This window comes from Rana temporaria, unplaced genomic scaffold (assembly GCF_905171775.1).
Source record: "Rana temporaria unplaced genomic scaffold, aRanTem1.1, whole genome shotgun sequence".
Taxonomy (NCBI): domain Eukaryota; kingdom Metazoa; phylum Chordata; class Amphibia; order Anura; family Ranidae; genus Rana; species Rana temporaria.
The window spans coordinates 21013-41939 of NW_024404691.1; the positions used below are offsets into that span (position 1 = coordinate 21013).

The following is a 20927-nucleotide window of genomic DNA, read 5'->3' on the forward strand; positions in this document are numbered from 1 at the left end:
GGGGGCAACACACAGGGACTGAGGGGGCAATACACAGGGACTGAGGGGGCAACACACAGGACTGAGGGGGCAATACACAGGACCGAGGGGGCAACACACAGGACCGAGGGGGCAATACACAGGACTGAGGGGGCAATACACAGGACTGAGGGGGCAACACACAAGGACTGAGGGGGCAACACACAGGACTGAGGGGGCAACACACAGGACTGAGGGGGCAACACACAGGACTGAGGGGGCAACACACAGGACTGAGGGGGCAACACACAGGGACTGAGGGGGCAACACACAGGACCGAGGGGGCAACACACAGGGACTGAGGGGGCAATACACAGGACCGAGGGGGCAATACACAGGGACTGAGGGGGCAACACACAGGACTGAGGGGGCAATACACAGGACCGAGGGGGCAATACACAGGACTGAGGGGGCAATACACAGGACCGAGGGGGCAATACACAGGACTGAGGGGGCAATACACAGGACCGAGGGGGCAACACACAGGGACTGAGGTGGCAATAGACAGGACTAAGGGGGCAATACACAGGACTGAGGGGGCAATACACAGGACTGAGGGGGCAACACACAGGGACAAGGACTGAGACTGAGGGGGCAATAGGCCGGGGTAAGGACTGAGGGGGTAATAGGCCGGGGTAAGGACTGAGACTGAGGGGGCAATAGGCCGGGGTAAGGACTGAGACTGAGGGGGCAATAGGCCGGGGTAAGGCCTGGGGCAATAGCTGGGGGCGGAGTTGTATGGATCGGCGTGTTGTATGAGATCTCACACATCGGATCCACTCTGATCTCTGAGAGGTTTCTATGGCTACAGCGCCCTCCGCCCCTCCCCCCCTGCAGGGGAAGAGCACCAGCCTGCCCAGCGCACTGAGGGGGCTCATTAACAACACTCAGTTCAGGTAAGTCCGGAGAGCGCATGATGTTGGAGGAGAAGGCCTGGCTCGCAGTCTTCACTTTAATTCATCCCAAAGGTGTTCTATGGGGTTGGGGTCAGGACTCTGTGCAGGCCAGCCAAGTTCCTCCGCCACAGACTCCTCCTCCATGTCTTTATGGACCTTGCTTTGTGCTCTGGTCATGTTGGAACAGGGAGGGGCCGTCCCCAAACTCCTCCCACAAAGTTGGGAGCGTGAAATTGTCCAAAATGTCTTGTTATGCCGACGCCTTAAGAGTTCCCTTCACTGGAACTGAGGGGCCAAACCCCACCCCTGAGGGGCCAAACCCCACACCATAATCCCCCCCCTGCCCCAAGTGGGTTGGACCAGAGCACAAAGCGCGGTCCATAGAGACGAGGAGGGAGGTGGTTGGTGATACTTTGTGTTTCAGGTAATTGGAGAAAATTGCGTTCTGTCCGCGATACTTTTTTTACTCGCAGTAACATACAATTTTTCAGGACACGCTTTCGGGGTGTTCCCCTTCTTCAGGGTCCAGGCGGTGCGGAGTCACATATTTTTTTGGCAGAATATTAAAACAAAACAAGAAAAAATTAAAAAAGAAAAAAATTCTCAGGAGAGAAAGGAAAAAAAAAGAAACACATACAAATCAATAGTAATAAAGATAACATCAGAGGGCTGGATTCAGGTACCTTTGCGCATTTTTTACGGAGGCGCAGGGCACCGTTTTTGCCCTGCGCCCCCGCAAATTTACTGCGCTGCCCATGATTCACGGAGCAGTAGCTCCGTAAATTGCGAGGGCGCGCCGGCAAAATGCCCGGCGTAAGCGCGCACAATTTAAATGATCACGTAGGGGGCGGGAATCATTTAAATTAGGCGCGTTCCCGCGCCGAGCGTAGGGCGCATGCTCCGTCCGGAAACTTTCCCGACGTGCATTGCGGCAAATGACGTCGCAAGGACGTCATTTGCTTCAAAGTGTACGTGAATGGCGTCCAGCGCCATTCACAAATCACTTACGCAAATGACGTAAATTTCAAATTTCGCGACGCGGGAACGACGGGTATACGTAACATTGGCTGCCCCTGCTAATAGCAGGGGCAGCCTTACGCGAAAACCGCCGTACGGAAACTACGTAAACTGCGTACGCAGGGCTCGCGTAACGTTGTGAATCGGTGTTAGTATGCAATTTGCATACTATACGCTGAGCACAACGGGAACGCCACCTAGCGGCCACCGCAAGAATGCAGCCTAAGATACGACGGCATAAGAGCCTTATGCCGCGCATATCTTAGGCTGCAGTCGGCGTAACGAGGTTCCTGAATCAGGAGCATTTGTTACGCCAGGGCAAGTAAGTAATTGCGCTGTGTAACTATGGTTACCCAGGGGCAATTGCTTCTTGAATCCAGGCCAGTGTTTTGTATGTGGAATGTGTAGTAATTACCTCCTCTAATTGCGGAGACGGGGCGTCTGGGGGATGACTAATGATTAGCTCAACTGGATGTCATTGTCTAAGAGAAGGTGTATTGAAGCCCCCCATTGTGTGATGTGTGGGTGGAGAGTTTCATTGTCCCTGTATAAAAAGCTGAGAGATACCATTAATCATACATTGTGACTCGGAGAAGGGAGCTTGTCTCGTTTATTCTGGGAATTGGAATGGATCGTGTCTGTTGGATGGTTGGAGTGTCAGATAAGCTGTCGTGGGAGCGATGGAAGGGGAATATCGTAAACGGTGGTGACCTTTACACTGTCTTATGGCCACTCCCCCTGATGACGTCTGTGGTGACGAAACGCATTATGTCATCGCTCTCTAGTGATTGGATAGGCTGCACTCTCAGTGATGTCACCGCTCTCTAGTGATTGGATAGGCTGCACTCTCAGTGATGTCACCGCTCTCTAGTGATTGGATAGACTGCACTCTCAGTGATGTCACCGCTCTCTAGTGATTGGATAGACTGCATTCTCAGTGATGTCACCGCTCCCTAGTGATTGGATAGGCTGCATTCTCAGTGATGTCATCGCTCTCTAGTGATTGGATAGACTGCATTCTCAGTGATGTCATCGCTCTCTAGTGATTGGATAGACTGCACTCTCAGTGATGTCACCGCTCTCTAGTGATTGGATAGACTGCATTCTCAGTGATGTCATCGCTCTCTAGTGATTGGATAGACTGCATTCTCAGTGATGTCACCGCTCTCTAGTGATTGGATAGGCTGCACTCTCAGTGATGTCACCGCTCTCTAGTGATTGGATAGGCTGCATTCTCAGTGATGTCACCGCTCTCTAGTGATTGGATAGGCTGCATTCTCAGTGATGTCACCGCTCTCTAGTGATTGGATAGGCTGCATTCTCAGTGATGTCACCGCTCTCTAGTGAATGGATAGGCTGCATTCTCAGTGATGTCATCGCTCTCTAGTGATTGGATAGGCTGCGCTCTCAGTGATGTCACCGCTCTCTAGTGATTGGATAGGCTGCACTCTCAGTGATGTCATCGCTCTCTAGTGATTGGATAGGCTGCATTCTCAGTGATGTCATCGCTCTCTAGTGATTGGATAGGCTGCATTCTCAGTGATGTCATCGCTCTCTAGTGATTGGATAGGCTGCATTCTCAGTGATGTCACCGCTCTCTAGTGATTGGATAGGCCTCATTCTCAGTGATGTCACCGCTCTCTAGTGATTGGATAGGCTGCATTCTCAGTGATGTCACCGCTCTCTAGTGATTGGATAGGCTGCATTCTCAGTGATGTCACCGCTCTCTAGTGATTGGATAGGCTGCATTCTCAGTGATGTCATCGCCCTTTAGTGATTGGATAGACTGCATTCTAGGTGATGTCACCGCTCTCTAGTGATCGGATAGGCTGCTCTCTCAGTGATGTCACCGCTCTCTAGTGATTGGATAGGCTGCATTCTCAGTGATGTCACCGCTCTCTAGTGATTGGATAGACTGCATTCTCAGTGATGTCACCGCTCTCTAGTGAATGGATAGGCTGCATTCTCAGTGATGTCACCGCTCTCTAGTGATTGGATAGGCTGCATTCTCAGTGATGTCACCGCTCTCTAGTGATTGGATAGGCTGCATTCTCAGTGATGTCACCGCTCTCTAGTGAAGGGATAGGCTGCATTCTCAGTGATGTCATCGCTCTCTAGTGATTGGATAGGCTGCATTCTCAGTGATGTCACCGCTCTCTAGTGAAGGGATAGGCTGCATTCTCAGTGATGTCATCGCTCTCTAGTGATTGGATAGGCTGCATTCTCAGTGATGTCATCGCTCTCTAGTGATTGGATAGGCTGCATTCTCAGTGATGTCATCGCTCTCTAGTGATTGGATAGGCTGCACTCTCAGTGATGTCACCGCTCTCTAGTGATTGGATAGGCTGCATTCTCAGTGATGTCATCGCTCTCTAGTGATTGGATAGGCTGCATTCTCAGTGATGTCACCGCTCTCTAGTGAATGGATACGCTGCATTCTCAGTGATGTCACCGCTCTCTAGTGATTGGATAGGCTGCATTCTCAGTGATGTCACCGCTCTCTAGTGATTGGATAGGCTGCATTCTCAGTGATGTCATCGCTCTCTAGTGATTGGATAGGCTGCACTCTCAGTGATGTCACCGCTCTCTAGTGATTGGATAGGCTGCTCTCTCAGTGATGTCATCGCTCTCTAGTGATTGGATAGGCTGCATTCTCAGTGATGTCACCGCTCTCTAGTGATTGGATAGGCTGCATTCTCAGTGATGTCACCGCTCTCTAGTGATTGGATAGGCTGCATCCTCAGTGAGGTCACCGCTCTCTAGTGATTGGATAGGCTGCATGGCTGCATTCTCAGTGATGTCACCGCTCTCTAGTGATTGGATAGGCTGCTCTCTCAGTAATGTCATCGCTCTCTAGTGATTGGATAGGCTGCATTCTCAGTGATGTCATCGCTCTCTAGTGATTGGATAGGCTGCATTCTCAGTGATGTCACCGCTCTCTAGTGATTGGATAGGCTGCATTCTCAGTGATGTCACCGCTCTCTAGTGATTGGATAGGCTGCATTCTCAGTGATGTCATCGCTCTCTAGTGATTGGATAGGCTGCTCTCTCAGTGATGTCATCGCTCTCTAGTGATTGGATAGGCTGCATTCTCAGTGATGTCACCGCTCTCTAGTGATTGGATAGGCTGCTCTCTCAGTGATGTCACCGCTCTCTAGTGATTGGATAGGCTGCATTCTCAGTGATGTCACCGCTCTCTAGTGATTGGATAGGCTGCACTCTCAGTGATGTCACCGCTCTCTAGTGATTGGATAGGCTGCATTCTCAGTGATGTCACCGCTCTCTAGTGATTGGATAGGCTGCACTCTCAGTGATGTCACCGCTCTCTAGTGATTGGATAGGCTGCATTCTCAGTGATGTCATCGCTCTCTAGTGATTGGATAGGCTGCATTCTCAGTGAGGGGGGGGCAGGACAGGGGGTCACCTTCCTCCGGGGGGGTCACCTTCCTCCGGGGGGTCACCTTCCTCCGGGGGGGGGCAGGACAGGGGGGTCACCTTCCTCCGGGGGGGTTCACTTTCCTCCAGGGGGATCACCTTCCTCCCGAGGGGTCACCTTCCTCCCGAGGGGTCACCTTCCTCTGGGGGGTCACCTTCCTCCCGAGGGGTCACCTTCCTCCCGAGGGGTCACCTTCCTCTGGGGGGTCACCTTCCTCCGGGGGGGGGGGGGGCAGGACAGGGGGTCACCTTCCTCCGGGGGGGGCAGTACAGGGGGTCACCTTCCTCCGGGGGGGGGCAGGACAGGGGGTCACCTTCCTCCGGGGGGGGGCAGGACAGGGGGTCACCTTCCTCCGGGGGGGGCAGGACAGGGGGTCACCTTCCTCCGGGGGGGTCACCTTCCTCCGGGGGGGGGCAGGACAGGGGGGTCACCAAGCGATGTCTTGATGTACAAGCGATGACTTGATATACAAGCGATGTCTTGGTATACAAGCGATGTCTTGATATACAAGCGATGTCTTGATATACAAGCGATAACTTGATATACAAGCGATGTCTTGATGTACAAGCGATGTCTTGATGTACAAGCGATGTCTTGATGTACAAGTGATGTCTTGATATACAAGCGATGTCTTGATGTACAAGCGATGTCTTGATATACAAGCGATGTCTTGGTATACAAGCGATGTCTTGATATACAAGCGATGTCTTGGTATACAAGCGATGTCTTGATATACAAGCGATGTCTTGATATACAAGCGATGTCTTGGTATACAAGCGATGTCTTGATGTACAAGCGATGTCTTGCTATACAAGCGATGTCTTGATATACAAGCGATGTCTCGATATACAAGCGATGTCTTGATATACAAGCGATGTCTTGATATACAAGTGATGTCTTGATGTACAAGCGATGTCTTGATATAAGAGCAGTGTCATGTCACACCTGAGTATAAAAGAGAAGAGAGGCTCCGCCTCTAAGTGTAGCAATATGGTTACATGTAATGAAGGGACAACATTTAGCATCTTATTGCTACACTTAGAGGCGGAGCTTCTCTTCTCTTTTATACTCTGTAACAAAAATGCTTTGATATACAAGCGCTTTGGATTACAAGCATGTTTCTGGAACGGACTTTCCTCACAATCTGAGGGATAGTCATTGATTATTAAATGCAAGTTCTATGGATCCAAGGCTGCAGATAACAATAATGAAGGAGCCCTCAGGGCCCATTTACCCCTCTGTCAGTGGCGGAACTACGCGGGCGCTATGGGGCCAGCAGCCGAGTGGGGCCCGGTGAGGATGAAGAATGTAAGCCGGCTCCAGGGGCGTCGTTGGGGCGTGGCTTGGGGGGCTGGAGCCCCGAGTGTTTGCCGCATCCGAGTACATTGTTCGCCCCCGAGTGTCTGGGCGTCAGGAACGTCTGATGCCGAAGGTTAGAATGTGGTGCTTGTAAAGTATATTGACCTGCTGCAGTTCTGTGTAAACCTTCAAAGAGGTAGAAGCAGGAGAATGTTGTTACTGCGCTGGTCTAAATACGCGATGACACAAAATAATTAACCCCTTAAACTTGGTAAAAAAAAATTATTTAAATAACGTATCCAATAAAGTGCTGAGTCCAGTGCAGTGATAGGACACAATAAATAAAAAAACAAAAGCAATTGTACACGCCGGCTGGATATTGCTATTTATTTATCTGTCCTGTGGGGGGAGAAATATTCCGGTGAGAATTTTTATTTTTGTAGAAAAAATGGCAAAACAAATAAAATATCATCAGTAATAGTAATAGTGATATCTCTCTACAAACGTATTGAAGATCTGTGTCATGTGAATCACATGGACGGTATTTGTGCGGTCCTGTAGTGCGGGGGGAGATGTGCGGTCCTGTAGTGCGGGGGGGGATGTGTGGTCCTGTAGTGCGGGGGGGAAATGTGCGGTCCTGTAGTGCGGGGGGGGATGTGCGGTCCTGTAGTGTGGGGGAGATGTGTGGTCCTGTAGTGCGGGGGGAAATGTGCGGTCCTGTAGTGCGGGGGGGAAATGTGCGGTCCTGTAGTGCGGGGGGGAAATGTGCGGTCCTGTAGTGCGGGGGGGGATGTGTGGTCCTGTAGTGCGGGGGGAAATGTGCGGTCCTGTAGTGCGGGGGGGAAATGTGCGGTCCTGTAGTGCGGCGGGAAATGTGCGGTCATGTAGTGTGCGGTCCTGTAGTGCGGGGGGGAGATGTGCGGTCCTGTAGTGTGCGGTCCTGTAGTAAGGGGGGGATGTGCGGTCCTGTAGTGCGGGGAGATGTGCGGTCCTGTAGTGTGCGGTCCTGTAGTAAGGGGGTCTTTCTTGTATTTCAGTGACGTCTCCTTCGTGGTGGGGGAGGAGCGGCAGGTGATCCACGCCCATCGCTGTATCCTGGCGTGCCGATGTCCCGTCTTTCAGAGGATGTTCAGCCATCAGATGCAGACTGCGCTGTCCCCGCAGGTCCCCTTGGTTCTGGCCGACACCGCGCCCGCCGTCTTCCTGGCTGTCATAGAATTCATCTACACCAACCATGTGACCCTCACCCGACGCATCGTGAGTACCAATCATGTGAGAGGAGGGGGGGGGAGCTTCTACAAATGTCTATCCAATAAATTCCACATGTGAGAGGAGGGGGGCGGAGCTTCTACAAAGGTTTACCCAATAAATTGCCCCCAACGTGTTTCGGGCCTTCGAGACTTTGACTTGTGGTTTGTAATTGATTATAGATAAAGGATTGATTAGATTGATCGTATGTAACATCTGATATGCCCCCCCCCCCCCCCATCCCCCACCAACGTAAATCTTCACCCCCCCTCCCCCGCACACAGGAAGCTTTACTTTTCATTATTTACCTTTATATATAAATTATCCAGCCCCGCCTCCTCTTGCATGTCATCGGCCCCGCCTCCTCTTGCATGTCATCGGCCCCGCCTCCTCTTACATGTCATTGGCCCCGCCTCCTTGTGCATGTCATTGGCCCCGCCTCCTCTTACATGTCATTGGCCCCGCCTCCTTGTGCATGTCATCGGCCCCGCCTCCTCTTGCATGTCATCGGCCCCGCCTCCTCTTGCATGTCATCGGCCCCGCCTCCTCTTGCATGTCATCGGCCCCGCCTCCTCTTGCATGTCATCGGCCCCGCCTCCTCTTGCATGTCATCGGCCCCGCCTCCTCTTGCATGTCATTGGCCCCGCCTCCTGGGATATAAGCGCAACATACCCGACGTGGTGAAGCCCTTCATTCAGTAAAGGGGGAGGGGTCCTTGTTTCGATTTTTTTTTTTTTTTTCAGTTTAAAATAAATTTATTGAAGAGCAGTACACGTTATTGCCGCCAGCACATTCTGGGGCCAGTATTAAATACGTACAATGCTTGTCAAAGTATTCATGTCAGATAAACGACCATCTTTAGAGGAAAAAAAACCAGGTCACCCACCCACTTCGTATGCTAACAATTACATAAAAGCAGGTATCCCCTACAAGTGCACTTATAGGGGATACAGGCTAATTCGATAAATTCAGGAGATACATTCTTAAAGCGGGGGTTCACCCTATCGACGAAATTTTTTTTATTTTTTTTTATTTTACCATAAAATCAGGCATTGTAGCGCGAGCGACAGTATGCCTGTCCCGAATTTTTTACCCCCGTACTCACTGTGTAATCGTAGATTGAAGATACCGGGGAATGGGCGTGCCTATGGAGACGGAGGATGATTGACGGCCGGCTCTGGCGCGTCACGCTTCTCCGGAAATAGCCGAAATAGGCTTGGCTCTTCACGACGCGTGCGCATAGCCTGTGCGCAGGCGCCGTGAAGAGCCGAGACCTACTCCGGCTGTCTTCGGGGAGAGTGACGTGCCAGGGCCGGCCGTCAATCATCCTCCCTCTCCATAGGCACGCCCATTCCCCGCGGGAGCCGAAAAATACGATCTCCGATTGCAAGGTGAGTCCGGGGTTAAAAAAATCGGGACAGGCATACTGTAGCTCGCGCTACAATGCCTGTCTCGATGGTAAAATGTGTCGGGGGGGGGGTGAACTACCGCTTTAAATACAGAACTTATCTCGCGGCTCCAGAATAACAGAAACCTCCAGAGTCGGTTGCGAGCTCTAAAGTGAGGAGATTAAGGCCCCATACACACGATAGAATCCATCCGCAGATAAATCCCAGCAAATGGGTTTCAGCGGATAGATCCTATGGTGTGTACACGCCAGCGGATCTGTTTCCGCGGAGAAATCTCCCCTGGGATGGATTTCAGCAGATCGAATATTTGCTGTGCTGCACAACAAATCCATCTGCTGGAATCCATTCCAACGGATGGATCCGCTCGTCTGTACAGACTCACCGGATCCATTCGTCCAAAGGGATTCCCCGCATGCGTCGTAATGATTCGACGCATGCGTGGAATTCCTTATATGACAGCGTCGCGCCCGTCGCCGCGTCATAATCGCGGCGACGGCGCGACACGTCATCGGCAGAGGATTTCCGCGCGGATTTCAATGCGATGGTGTGTACACTCCATCGCATCGAAATCTGCGGAAATCTTTGAGAGGATTTATCCGTGGAAACGGTCCGCTGGACCGTATTCGCGGATAAATCCTCTCGTGTGTACGGGGCCTAATACTAGGATCTAGTAGTTCTTTCCTCCTCGGAGAATCCTAACGATACCTACCGAGGCATACAGAAGCTCCTGTGGTCCTAGAGGTGTATGAGCATCAAGTTCTAGCTAAAGCAGACCGAGGTACAGTGACTGCTATCAAACGTTGTATTAGTGAGAACAACAGAAACAAATAATATATATATAAAAAAAAGAAAAGATATAGGAGCAGAAAAGGAGAAGAAAGAAGGATATTGCCAGCTACAGACTGTAAACAACTGTAGAATTCGCCTAAGGTTCCAGCGTGAGGGAAATACCAATATGTCTAGCCCAGGGCTCCCAAATCGCCTCAAATAGATTCTATGGGCCAGATTCACGTAGAGATACTCCGGTGTATTATCTCCTGATATCTCTGATCCCCCATCGTATCTCTGACTTACACTGGTCCTATCTATGCGCCTCATTCATAGAACCAGATACACATAGATAGGGCTGAGATCCGACAGTGTTACACTGTGTTACACTGTCGGATCTTTTTTTCCATTTAAAATGGCGCCGGGGGCGTTCCCGCTGATTTACGATAAATAATATGTAAATCAGCGAGATACGCAAATTCACGAACGTACGCGGACCCGTCGCAGTGTTCTTACGTCGTTTCCGTAGCGGTTTTCCGTCGTATACTTACCCCTGTTTTTATCAGGCGCAGCCAATGTTAAGTATAGCCGGCGTTCCCGCGTCGAATTTGAATTTTCCTACGTCGTTTGCGTACGCCGATTCACGAACACACGCGCGTCGCAAGTCCCGCTCACGTCGCAACCACTGACGTCCTAGTGACGTCAGTTGGAGCAATGCACGCCGGGAAAATTCCCCCGGACGACGCATGCGCATTGAAATCGGCGCGGGAACGCGCCTGATTTAAATAGGACACTCCCCTAGCCACGGAATTTGAATTCCGCCGGGGGATTTAGGATCCGCCGCCGCAAGTTTGGAGGTAAGTGGTTTGTGAATTAGCCACTTGCCTCCTAAACTTGCGGGAGCGGATCTTAAATCACGTAGATCGAGCGGATCTATAGATCCGCTGTGCCACGTGAATCTGGCCCATTGTGTTTAGAATTGAGCTAATCATTTTCTCTTGGTTCATGATCCAAGATATTTTCCTCTGGGCCGCCGAGACAGATACCGTAGGTTGTTTCCATGCCTCGGCCAAAGTAGTTTTTGCCCCTAAGAGCATAAAATCAATCAGTTTTTGAGTAATTTTGGGGGCTTGTGGGATGCGGACTCCAAGCAACGCTATCTGAGGGGACTTCAGGGCTGGACTGGGACAAAAATTTGGCCCTGGACTTCATCCAGACCGGCCCACTTTGACAGGTCTCTCCCATGGCGGCCGGACAACTCCCGCACCCCCCCCCCCCCCCCCGGCCACCCAAGCCCCCTCTCCCCCTCTCCCCCTTCACCAGCCACTAGCCGTTCTACTTTATTAGAGTAGAATGGCTGGTACTGGTACTCTTATAGGCAGTACCAGTGGGGAAGCTAGACATTATTTCACCCGGGGCAAAGAATCAGTTTGGTGCCCCCCCCCTTATGGGACAAGATTAGGCAGAAGTGAGAAACTCCCAGGCCATAGCTGTTGAGTCAGCTGTCTGTCCCCTCCCCCATGCTCCTCTGTCGTCCTCCCTGCTCCTCCCCCTGCTTCTTTGTCCCCCCCAGGTGAGCGCTGCGGGGAGGGAGAGGAGGTGAGTGCTGCGGGAAGGGAGAGGAGGTGAGTGCTGCGGGAAGGGAGAGGAGGTGAGCGCTGCGGGAAGGGAGAGGAGGTGAGTGCTGCGGGGAGGGAGAGGAGGTGAGTGCTGCGGGGAGGGAGAGGAGGTGAGTGCTGCGGGAAGGGAGAGGAGGTGAGTGCTGCGGGAAGGGAGAGGAGGTGAGCGCTGCGGGAAGGGAGAGGAGGTGAGTGCTGCGGGGAGGGAGAGGAGGTGAGTGCTGCGGGAAGGGAGAGGAGGTGAGTGCTGCGGGAAGGGAGAGGAGGTGAGCGCTGCGGGGAGGGAGAGGAGGTGAGCGCTGCGGGAAGGGAGAGGAGGTGAGTGCTGCGGGGAGGGAGAGGAGGTGAGCGCTGCGGAAAGGGAGAGACAGAGGAGCGGAGGGGGGGCGGCGGTCCACTGTCACTGAAGCCAGCCCACTGAGCCATCGGCCCACCGGGAAACTCCCTGTAGTCCCAATGGCCAGTCCATCCCTGGGGGACTTCACCACCGGGAAGCCCGTTACTTTTCTGAGGAGGTGAAAGATTTTATTCCAAAATCCTCTAATTTTTGGACACTCCCACCAAATATGTAGCATGGAGCCCTGGGCTTGACATTCCCTAAAGCATAGCGGTGAGGCGGTCGGGAAGATCGCCGCCACCCTACTAGGTACCAGATACCATCGCATTATAACTTAGAGAAAAAGTCCCCGATTCTGTAAATCCCCTTGTCTATCCACCATTGAAATTCTTTGGCATCCATTCCCGGGACACTTGTTTCCATTTTTATGATGTCATCACCGGGTCTCTGTGCATCTCTATGCAATGCAGGCAGATCCTGGTGGGAGGGGCCTGGCAGGGGGCTGTACATAGATTCCTGAAAACAACCCAGCCCCTATCCTCAGTCACGATGCAAACAGTGGGAGGGGTTATGCAAATATCAAAATACTTTGATGGGTGTCAGTCTGAAGGAGTGGGCGTTTGTATTTGCATTCAGACCGCCCACATAAGACTCTGAGCCTCCGTGATTGGAAGAACTGAAATCCAATGAATGAAAGGGGTGGGGTCAGGTTGGGGAACCAAGTTGTAGATGATGCTGGACGTCCTCCAGCCAGGAAATGGGGCGGGGTTCTACCTGTGCAAGACTAAAGGAGGAGGAGCCGCTACACCTGTGCAAGACTGGAGGGGAGGAGCCAATACACCTGTGCAAGACTGGAGGGGAGGAGCCTGTACACCTGTGCAAGACAGAAGGGGAGGAGCCGCTACACCTGTGCAAGACTGAGGAGGGGAGGAGCCTGTACACCTGTGCAAGACAGAAGGGGAGGAGCCGCTACACCTGTGCAAGACTGAAGGGGAGGAGCCGCTACACCTGTGCAAGACTGAAGGGGAGGAGCCGCTACACCTGTGCAAGACTGAAGGGGGAGGAGCCGGTACACCTGTGCAAGACTGGAGGGGAGGAGCCACTACACCTGTGCAAGACTGAAGGGGAGGAGCCACTACACCTGTGCAAGACTGAAGGGGGAGGAGCCGGTACACCTGTGCAAGACTGAAGGGGAGGAGCCGCTACACCTGTGCAAGACTGAAGGGGAGGAGCCGCTACACCTTTGCAAGACTGAAGGGGAGGAGCCGCTACACCTGTGCAAGACTGAAGGAGGAGGAGCCGCTACACCTGTGCAAGACTGAAGAGGGGAGGAGCCGATACACCTGTACAAGACTGAAGGGGAGGAGCCACTACACCTGTACAAGACTGAAGGGGAGGAGCCGATACACCTGTGCAAGACTGAAGGGGAGGAGCCACTACACCTGTACAAGACTGAAGGGGAGGAGCCGATACACCTGTACAAGACTGAAGGGGAGGAGCTGATACACCTGTGCAAGACTGAAGGAGAGGAGCCACTACACCTGTGCAAGACTGAGGGGGGAGGAGCCGATACACCTGTGCAAGACTGAAGGAGGAGGAGCCATTACACCTGTTGAAGACTGAAGGGGAGGAGCCGGTACACCTGTGGAAGACTGAGGGGGGAGGAGCCGATACACCTGTGCAAGACTGAAGGAGGAGGAGCCATTACACCTGTTGAAGACTGAAGGAGGAGGAGCCGCTACACCTGTGCAAGACTGAAGGGGAGGAGCCGGTACACCTGTGCAAGACTGAAGGGGGAGGAGCCGGTACACCTGTGCAAGACTGGAGGGGAGGAGCCACTACACCTGTGCAAGACTGAAGGGGAGGAGCCACTACACCTGTGCAAGACTGAAGGGGGAGGAGCCGGTACACCTGTGCAAGACTGAAGGGGAGGAGCCGCTACACCTGTGCAAGACTGAAGGGGAGGAGCCGCTACACCTTTGCAAGACTGAAGGGGAGGAGCCGCTACACCTGTGCAAGACTGAAGGAGGAGGAGCCGCTACACCTGTGCAAGACTGAAGAGGGGAGGAGCCGATACACCTGTACAAGACTGAAGGGGAGGAGCCACTACACCTGTACAAGACTGAAGGGGAGGAGCCGATACACCTGTGCAAGACTGAAGGGGAGGAGCCACTACACCTGTACAAGACTGAAGGGGAGGAGCCAATACACCTGTACAAGACTGAAGGGGAGGAGCCACTACACCTGTACAAGACTGAAGGGGAGGAGCTGATACACCTGTGCAAGACTGAAGGAGAGGAGCCACTACACCTGTACAAGACTGAAGGGGAGGAGCTGATACACCTGTGCAAGACTGAAGGAGAGGAGCCACTACACCTGTGCAAGACTGAGGGGGGAGGAGCCGATACACCTGTGCAAGACTGAAGGAGGAGGAGCCATTACACCTGTTGAAGACTGAAGGGGAGGAGCCGGTACACCTGTGGAAGACTGAGGGGGGAGGAGCCGATACACCTGTGCAAGACTGAAGGAGGAGGAGCCATTACACCTGTTGAAGACTGAAGGAGGAGGAGCCGCTACACCTGTGCAAGACTGAAGGGGAGGAGCCGGTACACCTGTGCAAGACTGAAGGGGAGGAGCCGGTACACCTGTGCAAGACTGAAGGGGAGGAGCCACACATGTTGTAATGTAGAGACATAAAGATCTCTGAATTATTTAAAGGAGAAGTACGGACCGAAAAACAACAACAACCCGCTGCACACTTACCTCCTGGAGAGGGGCGGGAGCAGCGTACTGAGAGGCGGAGCCAGCTATTGATCAGGACATCTGGGAGGATCCTGACATTATTGTCGGGATCCTTCCATAGCCGGGTGCGGCTCTGTGCCATCAGCTGTCAGTGGACTTGCTCGCTGTCGGCTGATTCTGGGTCACAAAAGAGCTGAAGTAAGTGCGCCCCTGTGACCCCCGAAAGAAGTATGACCAAGAAAGCGTGTGATTATTGAGGGACGGTATATATAATGTATATTTATGTAACCAGAATCCATGTTTTCCTCCCCGCAGGCTCTGGAAGTTCTGACGTCGGCGGTGGAATACGGTCTGGATGAGCTGCGAAAGGTAAAACAGATCTGAGGGAATGTACCAAACTGCCCCTCCCCCCCGAACTGCCCCCCCCCCTAAGATGTACAAGAATTATGTGTCAGCAGAGATCCAAACCCCCCCATTTTTTTTATTTTAAATGAGCACCAATCTGCATGCTTACCCTCTAAGGATAAACCCCCCCCCCCAGGGCAAATCTGCCCCCCCCCCCCGCTGCGACTCCCCCTCCCAGCACAAATCCTCTCTCCTCCAATCCCCAAAGCACAGACACCCCCCCCCTCTATCATATCACCTCTCCTACCACAGACCCCCCCCCCCCTATCATATCACCTCTCCTACCACAAATCCCCCCCCCCCCCTGAGTCCTCAGAATTGGAGATCTCAGCTCCTCCAGTAATGTGTGTTTTCCCTGCTCTGCTCCTGCATGAGCATATTATACTATGGGGGGGGGAGGGGGTTGCATCTGTCAGTGGCAGGCTGGTTGGCTCAGCTGTGTCGGGGATCTCATAGGAGGCATGCGGTCTAACAAAGGGAATTCCTAGCATGCCGGCGGAGGGGTGTGAGAATTCCTCGCTGTCATCACTCCTTATATCCGACGCGTCCCATCATCAGACGGGGGGGGGGGGTCCTCCCCTCATATCCTATAGGAGGTCAGGGAGACTCTGCGGGGGAGGGGGAAGAGGTTTAATCTCCATCTGCAGGAAGGATTCTTCACTGTAAGAGCGACGGAGGAAATCAGACAACCGATCGATCTCCCAATATTGTGTGAGTTATGGGGGCCCTGGAGCAGAGAAGAGGGGTGCTGCCACCTCCAATTGAGAAGCGGGGGGGAGGGGTGCCGCCACAAATTGAGGTCAGAGGGCTTCGGGTGCTGACAAACAAAAAAAATATAAAAAAAAGGGGGGTTGCCATCTGGGGCCCTTCCAGGTGCCCTGCCTGTACCCCCCCCCGATGGCGGCCCCGCCTGTACCCCCCCAATGGCGGCCCCGCCTGTACCCCCCTGATGGCGGCCCCCCTGTACCCCCCTGATGGCGGCCCCCCCTGTACCCCCCTGATGGCGGCCCCGCCTGTACCCCCCCAATGGCGGCCCCCCCTGTACCCCCCGATGGCGGCACCGCCTGTACCCCCCTGATGGCGGCCCCCCCTGTACCCCCCTGATGGCGGCCCCCCCTGTACCCCCCTGATGGCGGCCCCGCCTGTACCCCCCCAATGGCGGCCCCCCCCTGTACCCCCCTGATGGCGGCCCCCCCTGTACCCCCCTGATGGCGGTCCCGCCCGTGTCTTGCTGAGTATCTAGCAGTGGAAAGTGTCAGTTTCTGTCTCTATGGAAGGCTCAGCACCAGACATTCCATAGCAAGTGGGAGGGACCACACACAGAGTGTTCCCAGCTCCGCCCCACTCTGAGGTCAGGGGTCACTCAGCACAGTGGGAGTCGGAGAATCTGTGGCGGTGCTGTGACGCCGGTCCGCCCTCTATGACACCCGATGTGCCACATTCCTCGGAGCCGCTTCCCGTGACTCCTCCGTCATGTAATCACGCAACCCGCCCCCCCCCCCCCCCGTTTCCTGTGCGGCGCTCCCCTTTATGTAATATTTTCGGCAAGGTGCAGATGGGCACTGATGAGGCTGCACTGATGGACACTGATGAGGCTGCACTGATGGACACTGATGAGGCTGCACTGATGGGCACTGATGAGGCTGCACTGATGGGCACTGATGAGGCTGCACTGATGGGCACTGATGAGGATGCACTGATGGGCATTTAAAATGTAAGTTTTTTTCCCTTGTAAGCTCGGGGTGCGTGTTATACGCGGATAAATACGGAATATTGATTAGGGGAGCATAAGCATTAAATAATTGGCCCCTGAAATGCCTCCATATGAGGGCCGGACATCCCGATCTCTCCACCGCACCCCTATAGGGATCAAGCTCCGCCCCGAAGAGAGGACCTCCCATCCCCCACATGAATATAATAAAAGGATAAAGCTGTAGATTGGATCCCTAAAGAGAGAAAAGGGAGGAGTAGAGACCAGGGGCGGACTGACAACTCATGGGGCCCCCGGGCAATAGAAGATTATGGGGCCCCTGGTAGAGAGACGCGTCGCCTCGCTCCATGGAGTCCGGGGAGAATGGAGATCCGTCCAATAGAATGAGCCCGTGGTTCCCGTATTTTCCCACATTTCCCGGCGGCGTTATGTAGAACACTGGACAGTTTCTCCTGAGTCATTATCCCCGAGACTCTCCCAATGACATCGGAAGGAAAGGGGGGTTTCCATGCCTTGGCCCCTGTGAGGATAAAATGAATAACGCCCCGTACACACGATCGCTTCGTCCGATGGACCGTTTTCATCAGACTGGGGTGTACCGGACGGGTCTGGGGTGTACCGGACGGGTCTGGGGTGTACCGGACGGGTCTGGGGTGTACCGGACGGGTCTGGAGTGTACCGGACGGGTCTGGGGTGTACCGGACGGGTCTGGGGTGTACCGGACGGGTCTGGAGTGTACCGGACGGGTCTGGGGTGTACCGGACGGGTCTGGAGTGTACCGGACGGGTCTGGAGTGTACCGGACGGGTCTGGGGTGTACCGGACGGGTCTGGAGTGTACCGGACGGGTCTGGAGTGTACCGGACGGGTCTGGGGTGTACCGGACGGGTCTGGAGTGTACCGGACGGGTCTGGGGTGTACCGGACGGGTCTGGAGTGTACCGGACGGGTCTGGAGTGTACCGGACGGGTCTGGGGTGTACCGGACGGGTCTGGAGTGTACCGGACGGGTCTGGAGTGTACCGGACGGGTCTGGAGGGTCTGGGGTTTACCGGACGGGTCTGGAGTGTACCGGACGGGTCTGGGGTGTACCGGACGGGACTGGAGTGTACCGGACGGGTCTGGAGGGTCTGGGGTTTACCGGACGGGTCTGGAGTGTACCGGACGGGACTGGAGTGTACCGGACGGGTCTGGAGGGTCTGGGGTTTACCGGACGGGTCTGGAGTGTACCGGTCGGGTCTGGAGGGTCTGGGGTTTACCGGACGTGTCTGGGGTGTACCGGACGGGTTTGGAGTGTACGGGACGGGTGTGAGGTGTACCGGACGGGTCTGGGGTGTACCGGACGGGTGTGAGGTGTACCGGACGGGTCTGGAGTGTACCGGACGGGTCTGGGGTGTACCGGACGGGTCTGGAGTGTACGGGACGGGTCTGGGGTGTACCGGACGGGTGTGAGGTGTACCGGACGGGTCTGGGGTGTACCGGACGGGTCTGGGGTGTACCGGACGGGTCTGGAGTGTACCGGACGGGTCTGGGGTGTACCGGACGGGTCTGCAGTGTACCGGACGGGTCAGGAGTGTACCGGACGGGTCTGGGCTGTACCGGACGGGCAGCGGGCCGGACACAGGAACATGTATGTAGAATGTACCGCAGCTGCACATCCAGGACAGTTGTCAGCAATGCAGAGAGACAGGAAAGACACGACAACCTGTGGAGAACAATGGGGGATTCTACATCAATTTCCAACCTGCAGAAGAAGGAGGCGGGGGAGGGGATTTCTTCAGATGGAAGGAGATCCTTTGAGGCGGCTGGGAGGAGGCGGAGCCACGCGCCACGCCCGCATCCCGGGGACGAGATTTTAGGGCGTCATTACAGATGAAAGGGAAATAATCGCGCTTCCCTCTGATCCTGAGACCCGCCTGGCTGTGTCCGGCTTCACCGTCTCCTTCTCCCGGGTCTGAACCCGGACAGCCAGGCACTTGGCATTTCCTGAGGGAGGTCAGTGCAGGACATAAATATGCGACGCCTCGGATCGCACTGCTGCCTGCGACTTGTCCTGCGATTTCCTGCGTTGGGTTTTTATCGCTCCTCCCACCTGAGAGAAACAGAAACGCATTTCCCGCCATTTTCCAGCACAAATCGCACGCAGGGCGGGCGATTCGCTGGATTGGGCCCTACGAGCGACAAACGCCACGAATTCGCTCCGGAATGTTTTCGGGATTCTCTCGTGTATTTCGGTGCATTTTTGTAGCGCGTCTCGTAGTGCCGCTAAAGGCGTCCGCTGACCACGACCGAGGCGTCGTTAACAATTCGGCTGAATCTGCGGCACCCCACACAGGCAATTTTCCACGCAATTCAGGAACGCCGCAAACACGCATCTCGCTTCTGTCGCCACAATGCGATACGAGTTTCCAAAAACGCACATTTCCTGAGCGAGCGCTACGCGTTGTGCGCCCCGCAGGTGCCAACGCTTCCCAAATGGCAACACAAGCGTTTGCCGCACATTGCCATAAAGTTTCCAAAACGTGCAGCAAAGCGTTTTCTGTGGGAGTCGCTGCGTCTGAAAACGCACAGATGTGATTGGAGGATAATTGTTAATGACACACCAATCGCGGTTATCGGGCGCGAGTTTTCCTGCGTGACGAAACGTCCCGAAATGTGTGACGCTCCGTGACCGAAACGCTCATGGGCTACTTTGGGGCGTTAGAGACCTCAGAGAAAAAAAACGCTGCTGTAATTTATGCGCCCTGCGTCCTGAAAGGGGCGGGACACACGGATAGGGGGTGGCGATGGAAAAGGGGCGGTGCCTGTGCGCCCTCAATGGACGCGTCACCCCTGGTGTGCAGGGAGATCAGAGGAAGACATTCCAGTCCAGGGGAGGAGCCGTACACCTGTGCAAGACTGGAGGGGAGGAGCCAGTACACCTGTGCGAGACTGAAGGGGAGGAGCCAATACACCTGTGCAAGACTGAAGGGGAGGAGCCACTATACCTGTGCAAGACTGAAGGGGGAGGAGCTGTACACTTGTGCGAGACTGAAGGGGAGGAGCCACTATACCTGTGCAAGACTGAAGGGGGAGGAGCTGTACACTTGTGCGAGACTGAAGGGGGAGGAGCCGTTCACCTGTGCAAGACTGAAGGGGGAGGAGCTGTACATCTGTGCAAGACTGAAGGGGAGGAGCCGTACACCTGTGCAAGACTGAAGGGGAGGAGCCGCTACACCTGTGCAAGACTGAAGGGGGAGGAGCCGGTACACCTGTGCAAGACTGAAGGGGAGGAGCTGTTCACCTGTGCAAGACTGAAGGGGAGGAGCCGGTACACCTGTGCAAGACTGAAGGGGAGGAGCCGGTACACCTGTGCAAGACTGAAGGGGGAGGAGCTGTACATCTGTGCAAGACTGAAGGGGAGGAGCCGTACACCTGTGCAAGACTGAAGGGGAGGAGCCGCTACACCTGTGCAAGACTGAAGGGGGAGGAGCCGCTACACCTGTGCAAGACTGAAGGGGAGGAGCTGTTCACCTGTGCCTGACTGAAGGGGAGGAGCTGTACATCTGTGCAAGACTGAAGGGGAGGAGCCGGTACACCTGTGCAAGACTGAAGGGGAGGAGCCACTACACCTGTGCAAGACTGAAGGGGAGGAGCCGTTCACCTGTGCGAGACTGAAGGGGAGGAGCCGTTCACCTGTGCGAGACTGAAGGGGAGGAGCCGTTCACCTGTGCAAGACTGAAGGGGAGGGATTGAACACTTCCTGAGGAAAGCAGTAACAATGTATCAATGTCTGTGAATGAAGATTTGTATCTTGCACGCATTTTTTCCCGATTACATGAAGACTCCTCCCCCTACTTCCATTAGCAACTATGTACACAAAACCCCTCCCCCTCCCCTCCCCCGTACCTCTGCAGTCATCCGTCCAATCATCTCTACATCCTCCTCTGGAAGATTTACCCCTTCATGACCAGGCCATTTTTTGGTGATTCGGCACTGCGTCACTTTAACTGAGAATTGCGCGGTCGTGCGACGCTCTACACAAAT

At 54.3% G+C, this 20927-nt stretch overlaps 1 protein-coding gene across 1 annotated transcript; it reads left to right on the forward strand.

The window, feature by feature from the left end:
* Positions 1–724: 724 nt before the first annotated feature.
* Positions 725–15158, forward strand: LOC120923018 (BTB/POZ domain-containing protein 19-like; the record flags this gene model as incomplete). The annotated part of the gene is made up of 3 exons (XM_040334881.1): positions 725–914; positions 7704–7923; positions 15105–15158. Coding segments are annotated over exons 1-3 (369 nt in total), but the record flags the coding sequence as incomplete, so codon positions are not given.
* Positions 15159–20927: the final 5769 nt, after the last annotated feature.